The sequence below is a fragment of the Symsagittifera roscoffensis genome, chromosome 9 (genome assembly GCF_963678635.1).
Source record: "Symsagittifera roscoffensis chromosome 9, txSymRosc1.1, whole genome shotgun sequence".
NCBI lineage: Eukaryota > Metazoa > Xenacoelomorpha > Acoela > Convolutidae > Symsagittifera > Symsagittifera roscoffensis.
Genome location: NC_087070.1, coordinates 1,796,365 through 1,824,048, shown reverse-complemented (window position 1 = coordinate 1,824,048; position 27,684 = coordinate 1,796,365). Strand labels below are relative to the sequence as shown.

General features: G+C 41.5%; 2 protein-coding genes across 2 annotated transcripts in view; one reads left to right on the top strand and one right to left on the bottom strand.

The window, feature by feature from the left end:
* Positions 1-608: 608 nt before the first annotated feature.
* LOC134853859 (poly(A) RNA polymerase GLD2-like) lies at positions 609-11,712 on the bottom strand. The gene is made up of 11 exons (XM_063869803.1): positions 11,418-11,712; positions 10,981-11,343; positions 10,720-10,900; positions 10,230-10,385; positions 9,546-9,689; positions 8,884-9,012; positions 8,597-8,643; positions 2,893-3,038; positions 1,604-1,701; positions 1,106-1,185; positions 609-858 (listed from the first exon to the last, which is right to left on the bottom strand). Exons 1-11 carry the CDS (start codon positions 11,610-11,612, stop codon positions 799-801), a joined length of 1,599 nt encoding a protein of 532 aa, XP_063725873.1. The 5' UTR covers positions 11,613-11,712; the 3' UTR covers positions 609-798.
* A 394-nt stretch (positions 11,713-12,106) lies between these two features.
* LOC134853858 (serine/threonine-protein kinase 4-like) overlaps positions 12,107-27,684 on the top strand; it is an 80,393-nt gene continuing 64,815 nt past the window's right edge. The window contains exon 1 of the mRNA XM_063869802.1: positions 12,107-12,118. The gene's annotated coding sequence lies outside the window, so the exon portion shown is untranslated. The remainder of the gene's footprint in view (positions 12,119-27,684) is intronic.

Genomic DNA, 27,684 nt, shown 5'->3' with positions numbered 1-27,684 from the left:
TAAAAAATTTCTGAAATCGAATTTTCATTAATAAACTGTTATATGAAACATATTTTTTTTCGGTTCATTTGATGAATTAGAAAAGCATTAACTGTGTTGACTTATTACTACTAAAATCAAAGCAGATCGTATTTTACAGCCAATGCTGCCTCCAGCTTCAACAAAGCCCCAAAAGTCGAATTTTTATTTGCGACTTAGATTGGAAAAAAAGTTGCATTGCAATCAAACTATGCTGCGCATGTGTAAACATTCAACCAAACTTCAAAATTCAATTCTTAGTTGACTAGAAAGCGCGACATAAATAATTATCTTTGTCTCCCAATTTTTGTATAAAAAAGGTTTCTATTAAGCAAACTTTTCAACCGGTTATTCTTGTCACTGAAAAACATTTCTGAAAATTTCAATGTCGATGGAATCAAGAATGAAAGGGCTGTAATAGTATATATAGTTCAACTCATTCTGATGACTATTTGTAGAATCTGACTTTGCGCGGAACAAAATATAAAACAAAAAAAAACTGAACGAAAGTGCTCGAACAATTATATCTAGCTCAACCTTTCAGCATATAGCCACAATCGTTTAAGTACAAATCTTGACGATGAAAACTATCAGGTGATATATATATATTTGAATTATTATATATCATATATAACAAATCTGTAATAGTGAAAAAACAAAAACCATACGATTTTTAGAAAAGTTTGAGATAGCTCTGAAATTTCAGTTCTAGGATGATGCTCCTGACTTGATGCAAGTCCCTTTGAACTCACATTTCAGCCAAGAGATGCAGGTTACATTTCAGCCATGAGTCGAAATGAAACAATCAAATCTTCTTTCGTTTTGAATTTTTCCCTCGGCCTAAGACGAAACCTTGTCGATAGTGAAACACGAATAGCAGTTTGCTATTAAAAAATGCTTTTTTGCTGAATTCATAGAGAATTGCTCTAAAAATATCACTAAGTAAAAAAAACAAAAAAAAACACTATCTTTGAACAGATCGGCGGTTCAGAGACTTTTCAATTAAAAAGTGTGCCTTTAATGAATTTAAAAAATGGCTTGCATTTCCTAGGCTTTTCTCTTCCAAGCATAAAGTCAGTCTACTTACGTCCTGAAATGCCGACTTTATTTGCTCAAACTTGTCGACGCTGTAGACTGCTCGCGCCGTGTTAGATTGGTCAAAGGGTTCTAAAAAAACAAATGGTATTGAATAACACGTCCGAGCTGCATATTATTAACACAGAAGCAAAGATGCACTTCGCCTAGAAAGACGGGATTTGAACCATGTCCTTCGGTCTTGCTTTGCAGACTTTCAATTTTTAATGACGCATACCCTACAACACTGACTTGCAGAGCGAGCAACTTTTAAGACTTTTACCCGAAAAAAAGACACTCAAGAGAGATGATAAATCTACAGATATTAAGGTTTAGATGTCAATGCAGATGTCAATAAGTTAAATAGCAAAATCGCTTATCACAGAAAAGAAGGATCTTCAGGCTCTTCTAGAAGCTCGAGAAAGTTGCTCAAGGTGATCAATAGTGTCAATAATTATGCAATAACTCTACAAATAAGAACATCATATCGAATTAATAAAGTGTACGGTACCTTCGATGCAGATGTACTTCTCAGTCCATTGGGGTTCGCTTTTGGTCGATCTCTTGATTTTACGTCCTAGGCGGATACTCGCGATGTCATATTCGAAGCTAAACAAACCAGTGGGATTACATAATATCTCCTGCCAGGATATCCGTAATTAGCGACAATTCGTAACAGGCGACAATTCGTAACAAGCGACAATTCGTAACAGTAGATTTAATCGGGGAACACTGATTCACGCGCAATATTCCTATCATGCCGGATGCAAGCACACGGGGGAAACGGAGCAAGCGTATTCTATTTGCCAATGCCTTGTCACGAATTGTCGCCAGTTACGAATTGTCGCCTGTTACGAATTGTCGCTGTTACGAATTGTCGCTTGTTACGAATTGTCGCCCTACCTAGGATATCAATACTTCGAACAAACTCAATTCGAATATTGCTTTTTAATCCTCAATTACTTTGAACATAAAGCACAATTTGAAATCGAATATGCCAATCCAACTCGCTTACGTCGCAATTTTCAAATCAGTTCATAAAAAAATTATTCTGCAACATTGCCATCAAATTTCGAGAAATTTTTTTAAAAATTTTGACCGCAAGACGAATTCGCCGGTCACAGATCGCGACGACGGGTCAAAAAAGTACCAGAACAAAAATTCTTTCACGCCGGGTCAATTATAAAAGATCAACATAACTAATATATAAACGGAAGAGTCAATGAACGCAAAGAAATAGAAAACTGAACAAAAAACTCAAATATATATATATATATATATATATATATATATATATATATATATATGGCCTTAAAGCTCTTTGAATTTCAAAAACAATTGATGATTGACACTTTCAATAAAATTCACTAAGTTTGAGAAAGCTGGACCAAATAAAGGGTAAAGTTTTTATTCCGCTGGGAAATCCGAAAATTAAAATCCACTTTCAAATTAGAAGTCGATCACGTTTTTCGTGAAATCAAAAGTCAAATCGCGAGAAACCAAACTTATTTGAGCTTAAGTGATAATACTTTTATTTACATTTGAAAGATCCTCTAGCAGTGAAGATCCTCTAGAAGAAATGAAGATCCAGTTGAAAAAGGTTTCTATGGGGAAAAAGTCTGGTACCGACTGTAATACTCTTGCTTACCGCAAGGGTAAAACCCGTTATCAAGAAGGAAACAATTTGCTTATAATTTACAAAATTAATTTTCGAACCCTATCTCAGAACAACCCCAAAAAGGTCAGAAAGCTGCTACTAAATTTAAGTTTTTTTTTCAAAAATAGCGAGGTCTTTAATACTTGAACTTTTTGTTGTAGAATGAGAAGAAGTTGCAGAATAGCTGAGCGACTGAGAGTTTGTTGGCCTGTGCGGGAGAGGAGTACTTGGCGGCTATGAAGTCCAGACGGGGCAGCTGCTCAACCTCACGCTCAGTGGAGAACACATTCTGAAACCACAGACTATAATGAAAAGCGGCACAGTAGAAGTGATGCTTGCCTGGCAATAGTATGATTGCCAGGCCGGAAACATTAACACAGAGGCGAAGTTGCACTTCGCGTACACAAGCAAAAATATGACTGATAACGCTACTGGAAAAACCTGAATGAGTAAAATTTTGAGTCTACAAAATTTCTTAAGTGACGCACGCCAATTTTTAGACTATATAATTGCTAAGTGACGCAAGCCAATTATGACGCATTAGCAGTACCAGTCAATTTGAAAAAAAAGAAACTTACCAACTAACAAGCCTCAATTTATAGTGCGGATGCATTTTAACATGTATACGAAAAAGTTCATGTAAAACATCCGACCCTGCCCAGTTTCAAACCCTCTTATTTTGTGGCGGGTCTCCTTCCCTACCTCTACGCTACATATCTATGATACCTTAAAGCTAAAGTGATATTTGTATAATAGTCTGTGTTAAAATCCTTAGCATTGGTTGTACTTAATTAATAGCTGGTTATTGATTAAAATAAACGCTTTCAAAATGAACACATTTTGTCGCAACAAAATTTGCGTCGCAACAAAACGTTCGACTTAGGCTGAAAAAAAGAGAATTCATACTATATTACAAGCTTCGCTTTATTGTGTAAATATTTTATAGGATTTTAGCATTTAAAAACACATAAATAAAACAATAACTTTTTGGCTTTTTCAATGACCACTGAGCTCCTCAATTTTCAGTATGTTGGCTTCAGAGTCCAAAAAACATCTACTACGGCCGTCGCTTACATATATAGTGTCCTTAATAACACAGAGGCAAAGCTTTGCTTCGGAAACACAAACGAGAACACGACAAAAAGCAGCTTTATTAAGTGCAATGAGAAAAATTGGAAAAAAGCCTCGAGTTATTCAAAAAAATCGGCTAGAGATTTAGAGTCTCAAACAGTAACCACTCAGGAACGGAAGCTTAATAGACCCCAAACACTAGGAACAAATAAGTCAGAAAACAGATGCTATGCAATTTCCAATGCTACGGTGAAATTTCCTAATGAGAGAACACTTCTAATGATCACTTTTGTTTGCGCGTTAGGTTTGCGTGATCGCTAGTGCAAATAGCACCAAGTTAAATTTAGGGACTTTCGAGAATCCTTGTTGATTGATATCATTTTCAAAAAAAACTCGCCCCACATGAGAAAACTGGATCAAAGTAATTTTTCTAGATCACTTCCGTTTTTTTTAAATTAGATATACTTTTTTCCCTACGCATAGCCAGCAGACAGTTGAAGTGTTAATGATTGGCCGTTTCTTCGCAAACTTTTTTTAAAAAAACTTTCCCTCGAGTTTTGAAGAAAAATGTTTCGCTTAGAACTTTTTGCAATTTAATTCCTTTATTATTGACACTACATTGATAAAACTAACATAATTTGAAAAAAAAAAAACTGGATCAATAGTCGTCTTATTTAATTCGTAGGGTAATCTTAAAATTAAAATCCACTACCAAAAATGACCGCGTTAAATGTTTAAGAATTTTTTAACATCTTTATTCTTGAAGAAAAAATACGATCTGACTATGAGTTTTACAATTCGTTGGCGATTAACCAAACCTAATTGACTCCATTTAAGCCATCAATTTCATAGGAAATGCTTTCAGCACTAAACAACTAATAGGGCTAAATCGCAAAGACAAATTAACTTCAGCAGCTTTCACGTTTATTTTAGCCCTGAGCCTAATGAGATTTCAATTAAAGTATATACTTTTTCCTTTAAAACCTTCTTTTTCTGCTATTTGTTTGTGATTCGAAAAAGGTTTGTTGATGGATTGAGGTTAGCAATTGTTACAAAAAACTCAACCACAATTTCGTGTTTATAAAACACTTTCAAAGGTGAGTTTGAGTTCAGTGACACTTCTAATTTTCATCCACTCTTGTGAAATAATTTTAGTTTCAAAATTTGCATATTTCCACGTTTGTTGTTGGAGAACATAGCATATTTTTTAAAATGTTTCACTTAAAGCTCTTTATAATTTAAAAATCTTCTGTGATTGACACTACATTGATAAAACTAACACAATTTGGCTAAACTGGATCAATAGTCATCTTATTAATTCCGCAGGGAAATGTAAAAATTAAAAACCACCTTTGAAAAATTTAGTCATTTTTTGCTCGATTTTGCTGATTTGATTTTGTAGAGTTTGAGATTACTATGCTCTCCTTTTAGCAAATGAATTCGAACTGAACGTGGAATACCATAAATCAATTTGAAACAAAAGTGAGCGCGAAGAATTTCTAATATACTTTCTTGAAGAAAAAAAAACACGACTTTCGCAGCTTTAGCATTAGCTTCAGTAGCTTTCGTGTTTATTCGCGCCCATGAGCCTAATGACTTTCGCAGCTTTAGCATTAGCTTCAGCAGCTTTCGTGTTTATTCGCGCCCATGAGCCTAATGAAGTTCTATCTTAATAATATACATTTTCCTTTTAAACCTTCTTTTTCTACTATTTGTTTTTGATTTGAAAATATTTAGTTGAGAGAGTGTCAGCATTTTAAACAAAAACAACTGAACCATAATTATGTGTTTATAAATAACTTATTTTCAATATGTGAGTTTGATCTCAGTGACACTTCTAAATTTCATTCATTCTTGAAAAACACATTAATTTTAAATTTAGCATGATTCCCACAATTGATGTTGGAGAGTATTTTGAGCTCTACTCAAAAATGAATAGGAAAACTGAGACGAAATCAATAATATAGACATATCCAACAGATGGTTGGTGTAAAAGCTCCTGGAAGTGTAAAAGAACAAGAAACCAAAAAACCTTTCGCAAAAAATTATATCACGCTGGAGCTCTTTGAATTTCAAGAATTACACGAGGCTGCAGCTTCGCAAACACGAGCTAGAAAGCTGCAAAAAATCAGTGGCTTTAAAATGCTCATAACTCTGCATGTAATAACTTGGAATGTAATATACTAAAGGCAACCATTCTAACGTTGCATGTAATAAATTAGAATTTATTAAACCAAATTTCGAATAAATTATGGATTTCAGAATTTTCGCGGAGTAAATCAAGTTGGAATTTTTCTGAAAACTATTATACTTTTGGATGAAACAAATAACTTTTTCGGTACAATTGATGAATTGAAAAAAAACATCAACTGTGTTAGCCTATTACCAATCAAAAGTCTGGGCAAAATACTGCTAATACGTCCAACTGTTTGAAGTTGGACTGTTTGCTAATACGTCCAACTGTTTGCTAATACGTCCAAAACTAGCACTTTATTTGCGACTTAGGATAGAAAACAAAATTGCAACGTACTATCAAATTACACTACGCCTGTATAATAATTATTGCTATAATTCTGTTAACCCATTTAGAGAAAACTAGATTAATATGTAATTCATAAAATTAGAATTCAATCGTGAATTCACGTTTTTCGCTGCCTTTTTTTTACTGTTCTCACTTAGTTACTTAGTTTTTTTTAACACTTAATGAAAAGAGTAAAAACGAACTCTGCGAGTATCAGCACAAATCATCATATCACATAGATAAGTGGAAACCCACTTCGGTTATTAAAAAGCATATATTCAAACAATTAACGACTACTTCTAGGATGTTTCAACAAGAAATTCCAAACAGACAACTGAAACAGCGCTAACAAATTCAAGACAACCAAACAGGGAAACATGAACACTTCATTTTTGATAGATCAATTACATCACGGTAAAACTCTTTCAAAGTTAGAAAAATTTCATGTAATCAAATTTTGACCAAAAAAAACAGAACAACGGACCATTAGTAATTTTTATGCTGTCAGAAAACTAAGAAAGCAATGTTGAATAATCGCCACACTTTTTTTTGCTCCATTTCCTTTTTTGTTAACACAGAGCTTAACTTTAGTTCTACTATGAACATGAGTTGAGGTCCCCAGAGAAAAGAAAAAGCAACAAGATCAAATTCTCAGATTTTTTTCTGTCACACGAAAGCACATATGAACAGAACATTGCTCACAAACGAAAACATCTGAAACTCTCATAGGCTATAAGCATGGCTAAGGCCAAATGCTCCATTTAAAAAAAGAAAATTCAATTAATGCACTTTTAAAAATGCTTTTATAGCATGTTGTGTATATCTCCAAGAAGCTTTTATAGCATGTTGTTTAAATCCATTAGAAACTTAAATCTCGCAGAAAAACGATTGGTTTGAGATAAAACTTTTGAATAAAAAATTGTTTAAAGATCTTTAAAACAATGCAATTGAAAAAAAATGTGGCAGAACAATAATTAAGTTAATTTCATTTCGCTGGAAACCTGAAAAAATTCCACTTCCAAAAAAGTCGCTCACTTTTTTTTCGCGTCATTTCCTTTTTCATAATTGAGAGCGTAATTTCCCTTTCTTTCCTTTGACACAGAGGCGAAGTTGCACTTCGCATACACAAGCAAAGATATGACTGACAACGCTACTGGAAAAAACTGAATGAGTAAAACTTTGATTCTACAAAATTTACTAAGTGATGCACGTCAATAATGAGTCTACACAATTGCTAAGTAACGCAAGCCAATTATGACGCATTAGCAGTACCAGCCAATTTGAAAAAAAAAAGAAATTTACCAACTACATGCCTCAATTTATAAAGCTGACGCATTTTAACTAGTATACGAAAAAGCTCATTAAAAAATCCGACACTGGCCAGTTTTGAACCCTGTTTTTTTTTGCTGCTGGTCTTCTTCCCTACCTCTACACTACAGAAACAGAACCATGATACCTTGAAGCTAAAGTGCTATTTGTAATATAATAGTCTGTGCTAATATCCATAGCATTAGCTCTACTTGATAGCTGGATCAAAATGAACACATTCAAAATGAACACATTCAAAATGAACACATTCAAAATGAACACATTTTGTCGCAACAATTGCATCGCAACAATATTTGCGACTTAGGTTGGAAAAAAAGAAAGTTTATACTATAACACAAGCTATGCTTGTGTAAATAAATTAAATTGAGCGTGAACATTTTTATAGAATTTTTCCAGGACAAACCACACAACCTATAAAGTGTCATCACTTAGTCTATTGACACTTAATAAGCATAATCAAAAGACAGTTGAAAAAGAACAAGAAAGCAGAAAATATATCACATTGAAGATCTTTGAATTTCAAATACTATTCAAGATGGGCACTTTTTTCGTAAAGATATCCCATTCAGAGAAAACTGGATCAAAGTGTATTTTTTCATTCCACTGAGAATTCAAAAAATAAACTGTGCTTTTGAAACTAGAAGTCATTCACATTTTTCGTGACCAAAGGAAAGGATGTTTACTTGAAACGAAATTAAGTCAAACCGCGAACAACCAAATTTGAACCTGAACAAGTTTGAAGACTTTCCTGAAAAAAAATCATCAGGACCTATAAAGGATAATCACTTCGTTCTTTTACACAGAGAATTGACAATGCAATATACCAAATATATCGCACAAAAATTGCCTTACTACAATAAAACTACCACCGCCAGTGTAATTAGTACCTTTAGGGGTATATAATCAAAAAGAATCTCAGCTTATACCTGTTCTACTTGTTGCAAAACTGGTGCGATGGGAGGCGACACTCCAACTGAAACATCAGCCACTTCATTACTATTTGAATCACACATACAAAACCTGCAAAAAGGTGGTAAATAGGTAGCCAGCTAAACCTCAATACACAGCAAGGCTAGAGGTACTTTTGATTCACCCAACTAGCGTTAGCGTAATAAAGTACGACAGGTATTAAAATATTCATTATTATGATCATGAAATAAGCTGGAAAGAGAGAAAAATGACATGATGTTCGAAATCCAACTGGATTTTGTACCTTGCAGGAAGAATATGGTCATGAGTGCGAGTGAGTAGCTGTTGAACGTGCCACAAGAGGCATCATTGATGCCATTGTATCTGGCCCAGTACTTAATCGCAAACATCAGCTGCGCCAGCCTCTCGTCAACTGAAACAAACAAAAACATTCAGATGATATGAACATAGCCAACAGATAGTTTGACGAACGGAAGGAAGCAGAAATACAAAAAAAATGAAATATCGAATTTGAAAGAAAAATTATACGCCGTTAAAGATCCTTAAATTTAAGATCAATTTATGATTAATACTTTTTGATAAAATAATAACCTTATGAGAAAACTGATTTTATTTAATTTTTTTTTCTTGAAAAAAGCAAACATAAAAATAACCAAGACTTATATTAGAGTTCACGTCGTTCATGACTCTTAATAATTTGATCATTAAATTATTTAACTAAATTTTAGTGAGGAATTGCACTTGAGCAAACAAAATGTTAAGTCATATTTTCTTCTTGTTCTACCTTTTTTATTCGAACACAAATTCAAAGTGGTTAAAGTACAGCCTAGATAATTACTTTAAAAAGGAATTTGAGCGGACGCAGTAATTCACCCTGAAAACTGCGTAATCAGATTGACGCCTATGTAAAAAGCGTTTAAATAAAACTCGAGAGGTCGCACCCACCTAATGAATATGCTTTTAGCAGGTGTGTGTTCCTAATGCCGACACTGTTGTTGATGTTCAAGTCACATTCAAATCCAGTCACATAATCGTGGAACTTCAGAATAGGAACTGTAGCTCGGATGAGTTGAATTCCGTGGAACTCACCTGTAATTTACGCAGAAGTTAGTCTCAACTCACTCATTTTTTTGGAACTTTAATATCATTCCTCAAATCAGCAGCAGAGTTGATCTATCAGCTTTTTCTTTCTACGCCACTTATTGAAATCATCAAATTTTTGCCCGCTTAACTTATGGCAAAAACTAAGTTACAAAAACCTGCCCATGAGTTTTTTGTCAAACTGCTGGAAAAAAGCTTCTATTGAAGCAAATCGTAAAGATTCAATTATTTATTCCGAATTTCGTTTCGAGCAAACCAGTCGTTTCTGATTAATTAAAAATAAAAAATTTACAACAGTAACCAACAGAACGTATCACTTCTCAACTGGATTGTGGGATACTGTTCACTTGGTCCAAAAAACATCAAATTTATAGAATAGTAATTTTACATAAAGTACGAACTTCCACATATTACCCATAAATTTGTTAAGCCATTTTTGCCGTACAGTTATTTTTTACCTTGACTATGCAACAATTTGTTTTCTCGGGAAAACAAGACGAATATTGTCATAAGGTATTGCATGATTACCTGTTTTCCTTAAGCGGTTGCGCAGTCTCTCGAGTAAATTTAAAGTTTTTCTTTTGTCAACCGAAGTGTTTGGCAAATATAGACACAAGTCCGCGTCTGAGGTTTTGCTCGCGCAGCCATTCAGTGTCGATCCAACCAAGAACATATTGCACGAATCTGTCGAAGAAAATTGAAGCTATATCTTTTATAATTTAGTTACTGCCAGAACGTTGCTAATATTGATGACCTTGAGCTTAATCGGTCATAAAACACTTTTTGGCTAAATTTTTTTCCGATATCGATGACCTTAAGCTTAATTGGTCAAAAAATACTTTTTGGCTAAATTTTTTCACCATGCTTTTTTCTTCATAGAATGCGCAGTTTTAGGTTTATAAACTTCGTTCAAATACGTTGACCTTAAAGTTTTCATCAGCAATTTGGCATCAACTATATTTTGCATCAATTAACGAATAAGCTAGCTTTATATGAACTTCTCTTCTAGGCTACTTACACTGAGTTTCAGCCGCTGCTCGAGCAACTTCGAAGAGCCTGTTGCATAAAGATCGCTTCTGCTTTAGCACATCCAATGTTTGCACGTTTCGGAAGAAAAATTTACTAATTTGGTGATTTAATTTCTCCGTAAACGATGACTTGTCTACCACAAGAGACAATACCGAGCTTTTACCAGAAAACTGAAACAAAATACCAAAAAATATATTTATTTTAAAAAAATCAGTTTTCACGCAAACACGGCCAAAATTTCCGAACTTACATTGTGAGTGGTATTGGCGATTTCATCAGAGTCTGATAAGTCAACAGGATGCAATCTCGATCCACCTTGCCTTTGCTGGTTATTTTTCGTTTCATAACCGACGTCAAATCGATTAGATTGTTCGAGGAAACGATTAGTGCTCTCGTATATGAAAGGTTGGTCTTGGTTCGCCGGCTTCTTTCCAATTCGGTCTTTCAAAGCCCGCAGTTGCTGCTTCTGATGGTTATTCTGAGCACTTTGCGCAGTCCGTTTCTGAATTCCCTTACTGCTGTTGTGCGACAATCTATGAACTCGCTGGGGTAATCGTGAATCAGAAAGATGCGATTGGGGCATCGAACGTGCATGTGGGACTAACATATTAAGCTGCAAAAATTCAAAATGAAAGCCAGCGTTTCTGATTTCATTTTTATTAAAACTACTCTCAAAAATCAACTTACGTTTAATGGCATTGATGAATTAAGATATCGCTGCTGATTGTTGAAACCATCTAAATTGAGACTCTGACTATTTAAAGTCAGATTATTGAAATTTGACTGAGACATTGGTGGTAATTGAAACCGGAAAGAATCAGTGCGGCGTTGTTGAGTATTCATTAGCCTTAAAAATAAATGCTGTTCAATCGCGCACTTCATGCACGAAATGCATAATTGAGCTGTAAAACGTTGAGCTAAAAATCTGTTTTAGTATGGAACCAAATAGAAAGCACAAATGCAAACCTTACCAACAGCAGCTTAACATATAAGAATATGAAATTTAAAGTTAAGAATTATTTGCTATCTATTTTCAGTGAAGATCCCTCTATGGCAACCTATGCAAAAACATCGTGGAAACAATTTAAATTTATTTGAAGAGACAATTATAATCGTTCCATTATTATTCTGTAAATTTATTCAACTAGCAAAATTGCATGACCTACACTTGAATCATGTTATTGCTTATCATTTTGCAATTAAAGTGTTCATTTCAACTGAACTGAACTGAATACTAGGTCCGACTCCTTACGCAATACCACTTTTCTTACGCAGGCTTAGACAAAAAATGAGGAAATGGAACTTATTATAAAAAACTAAACATTCGCATCTGTTAGATAAGTATGATTATCACAACAATTAGCCTATGTGATAAGCTTATTAAATAGTTTGAGATAGATATGAAGTTTCTTACTCTAATTCAACCCGTATTTGATGAAGAATAGCTTTCACCGATCAACTTTGCGCAGTTCTAACCGGAAAACAGAAACCAGTTGAAGATCGAGAGTGCAATCCAACTCCAAAATGGAACCAAGCCTTAAAACGCGATCAACAACTTCATCGGACTCGAACTATTATCCAACTATCGCTGAGCTATCGACTATGGACAGCAATCAGCTGAAAGTTCTATTCTCGAAAACAAAGAAAGGTTCGATGGATTGCTCATTACGTGAAGCTCTTTCCCTGTTGAACAGTTTGAAAAAGCTATCTGAAAACCTTACAACGCCCCACACTTGGGCACCTGTACAACGTTGCTGATTTGATCGAGACGATCGGTCTTATTGGAAATCAGTTTGGGTATACTATTTTAATTAATATTAAGGTTTGATCCACCAAATTTGGAAGTCAAAGCCACAGTCCTTTTTGTTTTATTGTTTTTTTTGTTCCTGTTTCCAATCTATTTTAGGTATTTTGTTTCGCTTCTCTCTTTTACTCGTTTTTTGTCCCCCTAGTGACCCCCTTACTCGGTTAGCTAGGCCTCATTTCGGAAAGCGTACCGGGAAATTTTATCAAGTTTTCTTAAAATTTTGGTACAACCAAAAGGTGAATACGTTCCCGTTGAACCGCACCACCGGTACTCTAGAATGGGCATTGAGTCCGGAACTGTGTCAAGTGGGTTTGATCCCGTAGTCTTAATGTCGTAAAAACGCCCAGGAGCGCCAGAAAAACACTATGTAACAGTCGATTACTTAAGTTACATATGAGTAAGCGGACCGGTTTTTAGGGTCAAGATAGAGATATTTTGATCCCCCCACAAATCGCAATTTTTGAGAAATCATTTTTTTCTGAAACGGAAAAAGCGCTAAATTAGTGAGTTACATCGTAACTTTACTAGTATAATAAGTAGAACCGGTTGAGTTTAGTTCAGAAGTGGTTAGAACTATTTGGGTACCAAAAACCGAATTTTCGTGATTTTTGAATATACGAAACGCAGTAAAATAAGATAATTTTTTTAAATTTTTGAATTAAGACGGTAAAAATTGTTGTTAGGAAAACGTCCACTAGTGAATCGACAGGTTTTAAAACCCGTTTGACGATAACCTTCCGGGTTACAGATGTAACAGTCGCTTACTTCGGTCACATATGAGGCTTAAGAAAAATAGACCCTATAACCATTGGCTCAAGAGTCAGGGACACTATCTCTTGTGTTTTTCTACCTCAAAAACGGTCGGAGCCAATTCGGTTCGCTTGCGACATGAGACTAGAACCCGTTACAGCTTAAAGGCTACTACCAAAATATCCCCCCACTCTAGAAAATAAGAACGTTCCCATACTTAGGTCTCAAAATACCCAAAATACACGAACGCCGTTAAAAACAGGGTCAGAACAATCCGTTAAGTTACTTTTTATTGGACAGTGACACTTTGATCCATTTCAGATGGATCAACCTAAAACTCGCCTTACCTCAACATAACAATCATAAAACACACTCGAGAAATTTAAATTAGGGACTCACATGTTGATGCACTCGAGTACAGGGAGTAATTAAATTGGTAAGCAACTCAAGAATTAGATAATATAACTGGATAAGTTTAATACTGGTCAGTTTTGGTAACAGAAAAAATTTTGGCTCTAGAATTGGAGTTTTGGTATGAACCATTGGGACACTCAAGCTGTCCACCTTTCCGTTGAAAGTTCACTCTAGTTTGTTCCGAATAGTTGTTCTCTCTTCCTATTTCGGGATAAGACAGCTCTACTCGTGTCCTACTTTATATCTGGAAATTGCGAATAGCAATTTCCTGCTGTTTTTCTTGAGTATTTTCCCGCAATTGTAAATTCGGATGTTCTGATTTTTCACTTCTTGTTTTCAGTTGGTACGAGAAAACTGAGCATGACAGGCTCCATTCGAAATTTTTAAAATTAAAACTTCACTCCAAGATTACGTATTTTCGTGTCTCTCAAGGTCAAACTTCCAGACATGACCGACTGGCACATACTCCCCGGACTCAAGATCGATGTCCTCATCGCGTGCTGTCTTTGTCAGTGAATCCCCAGAAGCCCGAGTGTCACTCAAGATACAGTGCCAGTGGTCATTTACAGAAGTTTGCAACAGACTTAAGTTTATCTACCTTCCAAAATTCACGACTATATAAAATTTTCATACTATCGCTAAACAGCAATCAAAATCTGCACACACCTGCACCTTATGAATTCCCGCTTTTTAAGCTGGTGATTTAAAATTTCTTTTGTCCTATTCAATCAGGAAATTGTCATGCTGCATTTTGATTTATATAATAGATCTAGCATATTAATAACAATATCCTATTTGTTAAAATTTCTTTTTCGTGAACCCAGATTTCATCCGAGTTCACCCTCGAGCCCCCTTCCTCTCAAGACTCAAGACTCTAGAATTTTCCCTTTTGAGCCACTGGCTCACCTTGTGTTCTTCGCCCTCGAGGTACCCCATCCGGATACTTTTGACACTGTGATCTGTTCCAATAGTGCTTCTTCGTCATCGGAGCTGATCACAATCTCCTCCCAAGACTTCAGCTGTTCATAGGATCGCATCCACTCCCTTTGCTCTTGCAATCTCTTCGCTTGATTCGGTAAGCTCTTCACCTTCGACTCCCGAATCAAACAGAAGGAATTGTGAAGACTCAGGCTTACATTCTTCGCCAGGTCCTCCTCCAGTATTGACTCCCTCGCTCTAGTGTTGTCTCTGGATACTCTACCCACTCTTTTCCACTCCGTCGTGATCGCATTTTGATGGGTCAGCAGAGGTCTCTCTCTTGAAGGCATCTGGTCCTATCTCGGCCTGGAATTGTCGATATTCCTTTTGATGTTTCCTCATGTGATCCTTGGTCGCTACATATAACCAGGATGTTAACGTCGCGCGAAACCAAGGAAAGAATCTCAAGCGGCTCCACACGTGTCTGACTTCCATTGGTATGGCAAACACCTTGCATGCTGTCTCGAACAACTCAAGTCTCCTGCTATAATCTATCGCGTGAATCGACTCTGCTGTTGGCGTCTTCGATTCTCGATACTTTGCTATGTTTTCTTCCATCCATCGTAGAGCCAGCATTGTGCTCACCACCAAGATGGTCACTTTTTGTTGATGCTCGGGTAATCCCAACGACCTGATTTCTTCTACATCCCAGATCAGGCAGAGATTGGCTTGGTCTGGGTACCACACTATCTGCGACAGACAGTGGCATGGACAATACCCGTGTGTGAGGTCGATGCTCCTAAGGTTGCGTTCTCCCGAGGCTTCCAGGAGAGGCTCAAGTTCCATCATCTTCTCGTGTATCACGTCGACTTCTCTCAAGTTTGGGGCACCTACCATGGGTTTCCCAATCACGTTTTGTCTCTCGAGGTCACTTGTATTTTCGCTCTCCAAGCCTAGAAGTTCTTCACCCCAGATTTCACTCAAGTCATCCCTTTGTTCTTTAGGCACTGTTCCTCGGACCTTCCTCAACAGCTTGTGTGAATGATGTAACATCCGAGCTAGTCTTACACATTTGGGCATTGAGAAGGCTTTGTCTATCAATACCTTCTGGCTGGACACTTCTACCATCGCCATGTGTAATGGATAGTGGGTGCCACATAGGTTGGCCATCACTGACCCCACTAGGGACTTCGCATTCAGAGGCAGTCCATAGGCTTCGCTCATAGGAAATCCCATCTCCGCTTCGAGTCCAACCTTCCCACTATTGATGTGTTTCTGGGTCACTTGCAACACTCCGGGCCATGACTCCACGCTCAACGCAGTCACCAAGTGGTGTTCTGACTCTAGCCTCTCCAGTGACTGGAGACTACACATTCTTGAGAAGAATCCCAGAGCTGTTGCTAGGTTCACAGTGGTACTCGCGTAACACTCAGCCACTATCTGTATCTCACTTTTCTCCCTTTCGGTGATATCTTCAAACCAGGTGACTAGGTCTTCTTTCTGGAAAGACTGTATCCTGACGCACGATCGTCCATCACAGGTGTGCTCGCCATTCCCACACGTCGAGTCAAGACAACTGCCCGGCTCCATCTTCTTTACCGACCCTGTTCCACTCGTCATTTCATTTGACTCCTTCATATGAGGCAGGATCAGTCTATGTACTATACTCAAGGTCGCTAAATCTTCATCCTCTGTCGGCGCCAATCTCACTCGCTCAGTGACTTCCTCGATCAGGCTCGCATGGGGATGTGGACACCAGGAGGGCCTGAGCAATTTCCACACCACTCCCAGATTCGTGGTCAATATGCCGTTCCCGTTACCCATTTTTAGTTCTACTCTTTTACTTGAGCGTGGCACACTTATTACTTCCGGTGTTCTCTCGAGAATCAAACCTAAACTAGATCTCTCTCTTTCCACAGGGTCTATCTCCATTATCCTCTCTGTCCAGAACTTCAGCAGCTCCGCCACCTCATAGTTTCTATGTGCACCTCCAGCTTCTAAGTCTAAGAAAGGGTTGTATGCCATCCCCATCACTCCAGACACATACTGATACTCTCCCTTTTTGTTGGGTTTCAAGTACTCTCCTGAAGAAGCCAAGTTACGGTGGACGTCATGTTTCTCTTCGAACTTCTTGTTGTAGAATCTCCGTATCTCATCTAACTTCCTGTGGCTCTCTAGAGATTGCCTAGAACCATCCTCCTTTTCTATCCCAGTACTCTGGTACACATTCAAGATGACTGTGGAGACTCTCCTTTCCAGCGTCTTGCTTCCAATTGCTCTCTGGTGACATGCTAGGATGGTACTGTCAGTCATCATCGACATTGTCCATCTCAAGAAACAGGTAGCATCTTTCCTCCTTGCCAGACTCAAGCCTGAGTTGTCCCTAGCAACGTGCTGCATCAGCATTCGATACACCTCTAGATTCTTGCCTCCCAACTTCAACTTGTCGTACGAAGTCAGTGTCTCTAACTCTATCCCCAACAGGCTCCACGCGAACATCAGTTGTCCTGCGGTCCTAATAAAGGGATTCGCCATCAACGGCGATGCCGATGAGGATGTTCTCATCGCTTCTTCAAAATGATCCTTTAACAAGTTCTGCCAAGTTCTCTTCAGTTGGCTCCTCAATTCCAATTTATTGATACCAGCCTTCTGCTGGGTAGCCCAGTTGCGTCGTTTGCGTGACACTCCACTGTCGAGCTTCTTCAAGCAGTCTTCCAATTGCTGCAATGTTTCCAGGGCCACCCACCACGGTCGGGCGGTGTTCCTCGTTTTATTTTTCTCAAGAGGATCGCTAGTCACTTGCTTCCCGGTAGCCTGGTGTTCATTTGAGACCCATTCTTTGCCGACGTCCACTTCCCAGGTCTGCCCGCTCGTCGAACCTCGCTTCATTTTTATCCTCTGAGGCTTGAAGTCTTCTCCCTTTGTTGAGCTGGTGGGGATCTCCATCTCCTTTTCTACGTCGAGCAGTTTCCTCAGCTCGTAGCTACTCTTGTAGGCTGCTGTCTTTCATCGTGCCAGAACCATGGGGGCCGTCTCTCTCAAGTTTTTCTCCGAGACCGCATCCGCTGAAGGACTGCCCAATCCCTCCACGTCCCTCTTCCTCTTGCGAGACCTCACGTCTTTACTCGGGGGCGTTGTCGTTATCATCACTGATTCGAGTTCCTTGTCTCCGTCCAACCCTTCCAACTCTTGCCTCCCCCCTGCTCGAGCCTTAAGGACATTAGTACTTTTAATTATATTACTAGTTTCGATCTTATCCCCCCTTACATGTTCAATTATCTTATCGTCAGTTTTTTGTTTCGGAGTAGAGCTGTCTTTACATTTGTCTTCTCTGGTCTTTCGTGGTGCCTTCCTCAACTCGACCATCTTGCTCAGCAGCTCTCCTCTAGCTTTCTCCTCGAGACCTGTCCCCATCAGGATAGGTTCTCCGAACTTCACCACCGTGTCCCACAGCTCCTCCTTAAAATCGTCCAATGTGGTGTCCTCGTCCACTTCTCGATTAAAATCGCCCAAGAATCTTCGCCAAGCACCCGCATCCAGAGTGCCTAGGAAGGCATCCCTGTTTCCCTCGAAGGTGTTCTTCTCCCTTTTCTCCGCACTCAGGAAGATCATTCCCATGTTGGGATTCTCGCTCGTCAGTGGCAACTCTAGGTTCTTGCGGGGAGATGAGGTCAAAGGTGGCGTGGGGGTGTCTGCCCAATTTTCTCCACTCAGATCTTTCAACAGTTCTTGCGTAGTGAACTCTTCCTCTGATGGCTTCTGCTCCGGTGTATTTCCCACCTCCATATCCTCTCCTGCCTCACTGAGAGTTTCATCCATGCTCTCCTCCCCCGATTCTGCTTCTCTTCTCTCAAGAATCCTTCTGAATCGATCTTCTACGGGACCACTCCTTTTATCCCCAGGGGTGCCCACTGATAGGGGTGATGGTGTAGCTGGACCCGTTTCCTTATACTACGTCAGAGCCACATGCAATGGGCCTGCTGCATCCAGCTCCTTTCCCTCCTGTCTCCTTTCCACCTGCTCTAGTCCATAAGGTGCCCGGTATTTCCTTGTGGCAAACAGCATATCGTCTGCTTTCAGTGCGATATGCCCTTCATTCACTATCATCCTGCCATCGTCTCACACCGGCAACTTGTTCTCTAGACCTGCCCGCTCAAGTGTTCTCAAGGCATCTCGTACCTCGAACTTCGGGGGCATCGACCCTCTCATTTTCTTGGCTTGAGTCGTCCATGAATTTATTTTCGTATGGCTGGTATGAAAATAGATCGCTGTAGAGTAGCCGATGAAGAGAGAATCCCAGCCGTCGATGAACTCCTTCTGCTGTTCTTCAGTTGCTGCTCTCGCGAAAAGGGACGGGACCACCAGGGGGCTGTTCATCCCCAGGGTCATTCTCCTCACTGTTGGAAATTCTGGAATGCTTGCTGGCAGGACTTCCTTCTCCAATATCGCCTCTAGCTCCCTTTTCACCAGCTCGAAGCTTTTCTTCCACGCGGGAATTCTCAAGATCTCTTGTCCATCTGCTGTCAGGGGATTTAGGTTCCAGAACTTGGGATAGGTTTCGATGGGACCTTCGCGCTTGCCTCCCATCCTGCACTGCAGTTGTCCTCGAAAACTGTACACCACTAACTCCGGATCCTTCACGTTTCCGAAGAGCACCGTGTTGCTCATCTGTGCCCTTAGCACCTCCTGCTGACACCAATTAAGTGTCGTCCCATCTAGTACGCTTATGAGGCTCACGTGGGTTACTGAGTGTCGATAAGCTTTCACCAGAGGATCTGGAAACGCGAACGTGACGGCCGGTCCATAGATACAGGTTACGACCTCCCCTAGTCCCCGGATCATCCCCATGGGGTCCGATCTCATGGCCAGGCATAGGTCCATCAATAGAGGCATGCCCCCATTCACTTTCCTCCACTCCTCTCTTGTCTTCGGGCTCTTTTCTTCACCAGTCAGGTGCCGGTTCTGCATCAGTAGATACTGTATCAGCAGCGTCTTTAGCCCGACAGCACACTTATACGAGTAGGTGTCAATACTCGAGTGTGTTTTTCCCATCTACAGAGGCTCTCCGTATTTCATCAGTCGGTGAAATGACACCAGTTCCCCGTGGGTTAGAAGCACCAATGTCAAGTATCCGTCTATCCGGAGGGTGTCCACGCCCCGACTGAACATGTATGCTGGGCCCATATTGAACAGGTACCTTGGGTAAACCAGGTACAGTGCCAGCAACAGACTGATGAGCATATTCAATACTTCTGTATGAAGGCTTTAAAGATGGTCTCTTTCGCGCTATACACTTCGGCCAGGAACTCCTTTCCCCAACAAGGACTCAAGAACTCAAGAATCTCGTGATCCCTCCTCGTCCTCAGCTCACCCCTTGCGTGCTCCCTCCAGAATCCCTCAATCGTGACTTCGTTGGCTGCTGTGACGAACCTGCCAACCGTCATTTCCCTTTTCTCGGCCACTCCCAGCTGCTCCTCAAGAAAATCCCAGATCTGCTTCACCAGAAGCGGAGCATCTTCTCTCGTCTTCTCCGTGGCGTTCTCCAGCCTTGGTGTCAGGAAGGGCCACCTGCCTCCCTCTTGTGTCAGTCGATACACCATCGACTCCAGCTGCTTCTCCGATGCGGCCACGTTCTTCCTCTCGTTGCTCGGCCCTCTAGATTTACTGGTGGAGCTTGTGATGGTCACCTCCATGTTTCGAAACCACAGACTGGCCGTCAGGTGAGTCACCACTGGATGATCGTCCCCTATAATCGGACTGAGCTTGAGTTGCCTAGCGAAGTTAGATATCTCCAGCAAGAGGACCTCGTCCAATACGATGAGGATGTCGGCCAACTCGTGAAAGCTCCTCAACGCGTGGGACACATCCGCCCACGCCGCCGCGAGTTCTGACCTGCGAAGTCTCAAGTTCGTAGGTTCCAGTTCCCGATTGGGAGCTGCCATCAGAATACGCCATCCATTCCCTTCTGCTATCAAGATCAAGATCGCATACACAAATTGCAGAGCGGGAGGCATGCTCGCGTACCCGGGGGACGTCGTGAACGCCACTTTGGTCTTGGAGCCAAATCGTGAGGCAACGTTCTCTTGTACTTCATTCATGGCTGCAAATAATGTCTGGATGGCTTCCCAGATCTTCTTCGGCGTAGGTTCATCACCCTTTAGCTGCTCAAGAAACCCCGTCGCATGCAAGTGATCGTTCATCCCTGCAAACAGCAGTAGCTCAGGCTCGCAAGGCATCTCTGATTTCACGGGCACCACCAGGGTTAATATCTGGTTTAGCTCCGCTCCTGGCAATGAATATATCAGAGTTTCCGGCCAAAACAATTTGGGAGACGTCCCCTCAAAGTCCGATCCCGCCACGATGACCACCCTCGCTGCGGCTGGGTCCGCCCTGTCATAAACAGCTAAGGTTTTGGCCAGCTCTGTATTCCCGCAGGGTTTCCCGTATCTGGGGTCGTTGGCTAGTTTCGTACCTTCATACGCGGCGTCTGGTAATTCTATCTCTCTCGGATCCATCAGCTTGTCCACCACCCTCAACTGTGCTGGAGTGGCCACCCTAATCCTGGCAATGCTGGTTCGGTGTTTGGGGGGCTCCACCACGAATCCCGGACTCCCTAATGACTTTAGAGGTCTATAGTTAATCGGTCCCATCACCGATTTTGTGGGAATCCCAGTCAGATCCGCCGTCTCCATCATTTTGGCTCTCGAGAAGTGTGTCTCGTGAGCCTTCAGCCAGTCCACGCACTGGAGTCTACCCAAGTCTTCGTGCGAAACCTGCTCAAGACCCAAAGCTTTCGCTAACTCTAGCCTGCATTCCAGGTCTTCCAAGTCCAGCTCCTTGACCTTCTCCACATATTTCGACCTGCTGGTCTCCGCTTGTCTCTCCGGCTTCTTCTTCTCCGCCACCACCACCGAGGATATTATCGATCCCTGGGGAGTTGATGACGTTGCCTCATCAGCCTCCATGGGCGCGGCGCCCGGCAACTTGGTTCGGCTGTTCCTCGAACTGTCTCTAGAATCGGCCATTGCACCCAAGCGACTGGACAAAGCCCTCGAGTTGAAGAAGGGTGGATTTGAGGGTGGTCCAAATGTGACCTGTGCCGTCTCTAGCAACACTGCCTCCAATGCGCTTATGTGCCTTTGGAAGACGTCATTCAACCACTCCACCCCTCTGGGCCTATCAAAGTGAATCCCATCCGAGGATGCATCGTCAGGGAAAGCGGATAGGTCCATTTGCTCGGCCACGTCCAACAACCCAACGGGGAGGACACATCTTCGGTTTATATGCCTGATTATTTCGTTCAGGTTTCGCACTTTTGTGTTCATTTCCATTGCATGCTGGTCCGCTTTCATGTTGTAAGGGATGGTGCACACCGTAAGAATAGCCGGATCCATTTGAATCCGCAAATCCTCAAGAATGCAGCTCATCTTGTCGTGCAGCCTCGCCACCTTCCTTGCTTCCCCCCTGGACACGTCATTCGTCCCGATCATCAGAGTCACCGTGTATACTCTTACCATACCTAGCATCTCAAGTGTCGCTAGCATCTGCGGCGTCGCGGCTCCAGCGAAGCTCAAGATCCCCGTTTGCCAATGGGACTGGATCCGGGTCAGCACCCGCAACAAGCTGTCCCCTATGATCAGGTGGACTGCCCCCTCAGGCACACGTGAATGCGTGTGGTATTCCACCCAAGCTGCGTCATGGAAGCAATCTCTCCTGTCTCTCTGCGCCGTGCTCCAGTCCATCCGATTGTGCCTGTGGTATCTACCTTCCTCATTCTTTTTGTAACTCGAGATTACCACACTCCTGACAGGTTGCTCCCCCCACGTCGAGGGTAAGTCCACTCTTGCTGGACTCTCTCGCGTATCCTTAGTTGTAGCCGCTCGTGCAACTCTTTCAGTCGTGACGAGCTACCACTCACCTGAGTTGTTTTCTCTTCCTATTTCGGGATAAGACAGCTCTTCTCGTGTCCTACTTTATATCTGGAAATTGCGAATAGCAATTTCCTGCTGTTTTTCTTGAGTGTTTTCCCGCAATTGTAAATTCGGATGTTCTGATTTTTCAGTTCTTGTTTTCAGTTGGTACGAGAAAACTGAGCATGACAGGCTCCATTCGAAATTTTTAAAATTAAAACTTCATTCCAAGATTACGTATTTTTGTGTCTCTCAAGGTCAAACTTCCAGACATGACCGACTGGCACAAGAGAAATCGATCTTAACGTGTTTGATTTAGTGGATTCATCAATCCGGAGGGGTCCAAATAGCATAGTTTTTAGCAAATTTTTTCGATTAGAACGTTTTAGATCGGGTTTTTGAACTAGAAGAGTATAGGCCTTCTGAGCTCGGATCAATAACTTTTAGGTCGAAAAGAACAGAATTGCAAAAAAAAATTAGGCAGAACCTATAAGAGAGAAATTTTTTGACTTTGGAAAAAAGACGTTTTGGTTAATAACTTCGGAACTACTGGACAGATCCAGTTGATCTTGATACGATTAGATCAGAAATTAGCTGAGGTTACTAATAAAAACATCAATTATTCAAAAAAGTAAGTGTGAAAACTTTTTACGATTGTTTTTAGCAAGTTCACTAATTCGGGAAGGTAGACCCTTCACGTTCTATAAAAAAATTTTGGAAAGCCGTTACACCCCTACCAAAGGGTAGTGACGGTTAAAAAAGGCAATTTTACGTTGTTCTAGACAAAAAGGAAAGGCTAAGGGCAACAGAAAACGTTAGTCAAGTCGAAGCTAGGCTAGCGATAAGACCCTTCACAGTTAAGGTGAATTGTCAAATAAGTGGCTTAGCTTCAATCCGGAAGGGTCTAAGGAAAGACGATACGCCCTTCCTAGTTAGTTCAAACAGCATAATAGCATCGGAGAACGTATCCGGAAGGGTATCGGGTGAAAATTTAGAAAGTTCCCGAGAAGCTATTTTTACAAACCCGGGGTGGTCCCAACCCGGAGGGGCTCCCAATTTTGCCAATCCGGAGGGGTCCCAATTTTGCCAAACCGGAGGGGTCCTGTTTTTGCCAATCCGGAGGGGTCGTAATTTTGCCAATCCGGAGGGGTCCCGATTTTGCCAATCTGGAGGGGTCTTAATTTTGCCAGTCTGGAGGGGTCCTGTTGTTTGCCGATCCGGAGGGGTTTTGTTTTTGTCATTCCAGAGGGGTATTATTTTGTTAATACTTAAGTAGATAGAAGAAAATTAAATAGTGAAAGGTAATAGATTATTAAGAGATAGGCTGGGAACCAGTGACTGCACTGGTAACTTGTCTTTTATAAAAAACCAATCCAAAACAAAACAGGTCTAAACTCGGATATTCGCGACACAAAGTCTAAATTGAACAAGAGTCTCTCGCACCCTTTCTGCCTGTAGCTGTTCAGCTCTCATCATGTCCAGTTCCCTCCGCGCTTGATCCCTCTCAACTTTTGCCTGATCTCTCTCGAGCACCGCTTGATCCCGGTCGAGGTTCGCCTTGTTCCTCTCCCGCTGAGTCCTCTCAAGCTCTCTCTTCATGATACTGACGTCCGGATACGCTTCCCCCGTCTGCTGTGCTCGAGACATCAATGGTGTCTTGCTCGTGCTCTGGCCCGTGGATCTGACTGATGGTCTGACCGGCAGTGGGAATTCCCCTGCACCATACTCGGTATTATTGCTCAAGCCAGGGTTCCTTGCCAAATCGAACCCCCTTATTGCTCCATCCACGTTCCAAGACAGCCACCTGGTTTGCTCTTGATTAGATATTCCATCGGTGGTGTAGCCCACCATCAAAACTGCTTCTGTCGCAGACTCCCGGCACTCGCCCTCATCCTCCAACTGAAGGATGGCATTCAACATCACTGCCATTCTCTCATCCACTTGAGTATAATCCAGGTCCCTTAGACGTCTGTACAATTCGTCAAGTGTGGGTTTTTTCAAAGCCGATGGCATGGACTTCCAGAATCGATCTGCCATTTGCGTAATTTCCAAGTGATCTTGAGTATTAGCAACTTGAGTTTTACCTGAGCAACTTGAGTCTTAGCAACTTGAGTTTTACCTGAACAACTTGAGTATTAGCAACATGAGTTTACTTCTTGAGGTGTCGTTCAACTTGTGTTCTCTTTCTTCAATTGAATACAGTTGAGTAGTCAATTTGACTTTACCAAATCAATCTGAAAATAACACCCCATTTTAAGACTAACAGGCTGTGTTCCTACCCTAAAAACCCCCCTTCACTAATATATTTAAAACCCTTTCCTTTCCGTCTTATTAAAATAGTTCAATTGGAAATCTTCTAAAAATATGCAGATTCAGTTTATGTTTTAGCACCATCAATCATTTAAAATGTTAATTGTCATGCCAATCACCTCTAAAAATCTTTACCTGTTTTGTACCCCCACACCTAACTCGTGATTCTTCTCTCATGCCCAACTCGAGGCCCCCGCGTACCCGAATCAGGCGATGCTCAAGTAGTATTTCTTGTGAAGATGCACCATTATCTCAGTTTCTGCGAAGACCACGTGTAGGATAGCGTACAATTCCCTTGGGCTCAATTTCCCCCTGTTTGGGTCATACACCGGCATTGAGACCTCCGTTATCCCTCTTTCAATCATGAAGTTTCGTAGTCTCGTTAGTGCCAACATCACGTGTTCAGGATCGATCGTGTTCCTGTCATTGACCCTCGTCACTAGGAAGCACAGGTATTTGCCCGGGACTTGTGCTACTGATGGTGGAAGCGCGGCCATTCCTCCCAGTCCCGGTCTCTGTCTAAACAGAAACTCCACGTTCTGGTACTCTCTCTTGAAGTCAGCTTCCAGTCTTGATTTGAAACTCATGTCCGCCGTGATACAGATTGCGCTAGTCCTGTCTGACAGAATGAAGTCACTATCCGTTATCAGGATATTTTCTGAGTATTCGTTTGGTATTTCAAACTTCGTTTCAAATTTCGTCCTATGGTAGGCTCGGCCTCCTCCCCTTCCAGTTCCAGTCCCCACTTTTCTCTCACTTCTCTGAGTTTCTTTATCATCAATTTTTCGGTGTGGGTAAGTCCTACCCCCAATCCCCGGACAAAAATATTTATCGACGTCCCCGTCGATGATGCTGGGTCTGAATTATCCGGCGGAATGTCGAGCGGGCTGTCTGTTGCCGTCCAGCCGAAAAGAGGATCCTCCGTTTTCATGTACTTCCCCGCTGATATGTCAACTTGCTGTATGCTCTGTCCTTCCTCGCTTCCGTTCTTGACATCGCGCATCCATTCTAATACCCTCAGGTTCGTATTCTCCCTCCTCTCTATCTCGCTCTGTTCTAAATCCGTCTCCCGCTCCGGCGTCGAGTAGTCTTCCTGTGGGTAGTGTTCATTATCGTCGATGATCTGCCATTCACCATCTGCCGCCAGCTCGCCCACACTTATTAGTTCTTTGCTTAGGTTATCTGGCTGTATCTTGTCGATCAGGAAATCGTCCCCGTACCTGTTGTACCTCATGCCTGTGCGTTTGCGATTGCCACTCCTTGTCCCCGCTGGTATTTACAAGTCTGTTTCTGTCCACTTCGGCACCTCACCTTGCTCCGGATCGTTCCAATCTTCTTCCACAAAAGATTCCGCTTCAGAGTCCGCGTCTATTTTTCCATTGTCATCCAGACTCAAGTTCTCATTGCCATCATTCTTATCTCTGGTGCCTTTCTCGTTTACTTCACAAGCTGGTTCCGCCAGTAGGTACTCTAGTCCCTCCATGTCCTTTGGTATGCACCAGTCCTCTGGGGATGGGACATGAGGCTTCAGGTTCTCATAATGTGCTGCTCGCCCAGTACTCAAGCGGTAGAACCGTCCTGTTGGTGTACTTCAGTTATCATGAATGGTCCTCTCCATTTCTTGAGTAGTTTCTTCGTCCCTTTGGGCGGTATCACATTCTGGAAAACCCACACATACTGGCCCACTTCATATGGCTTCGCCTGTAATATTTTTTCATCATATTTCTTGCGCTGTCTCATTTGTGCCTGCGCAGTGTTCCTCCTGCATAGCTCGTTTATTTCCTGCTGTCTCCTGATCGGTTCTTTCAGGTAAGCTTGAGGCGACGTCCTCTCCCCTTCATACTCTGGGTAAAAGAACGTCAGAGGCATCGCTCTTTCTTTGCCTGCCATCATCATGAATGGACTGATTCCCGTCGTTGAGTGTTGAGTACTGTTGTATGCCCCTACGACTTGCGGCATATACTTGTCCCAGTCCGTCATGTATCTAGAGCAGTATACCCTCAGCATGTTCACCAACGTTCTATTCTGTCTTTCTACCAGCCCGTTGGTCTGAGGATGGTAAGTCGTCGAGTGTGCTTGAGCTATGTGTGACCTTTTCATTAATTCCTTAGTCAAGTCCCCCACAAAGGCTTTGCCGTTGTCTGACTGAAAAGTCATTGGACAACCATACCTTGATATCCAATGTATATCAATGGGTTATCTGGTTATACCCTGACTCCGTCATACAGATCTTCTGATGGTCTATCTGCACCACTTCATTAAATTCCGAGCTTTCCACCGACTTGACTGGGAATTTCATCTTCCTTGGGTCTTTCATTTGCAAACATGCCAGGCATGCATTCACCCACCTCTCACAGGCTTTCCTCAATCCTGGCCAATCGAACCTGTGAAGTATTCTTTGTTGCACTTTGTCTGTCCCCTGGTGCCCCATTTGATCATGTGATCTGAACAGCACCTCTGTTTGATATAATTGTGGTAGTATGATGAGGTTGTGCTTGTGTAGTATCTTGTCTTCTTCTTTTCTCTTGCATGCTACAACCCCATCAGCCGTGTGATAGAGTAACTCTTTCCTCTCTTTGTAGAACTGGCTCAGGATCTTGTAGCTGTCTTCTTCAAGCTCCCCTTTCTCCTTGGACCCCGTTCGGATCCATTTGGAGAGATTGGTTGTCATCTTGTCATTCTTCTGGGCTCTTATCAGGTCCGACAGCCTATATCTCGCTTTGACATGTTCCTTCAGCGCCATGATCTGCCCATTCATCTCCCCAGGGTTGTGGACGTCGTCATTCAGCTTCACGCATACTATCCTCCTTACCACCTTCATGTCGTCTTCCGGCACCAGATTTGT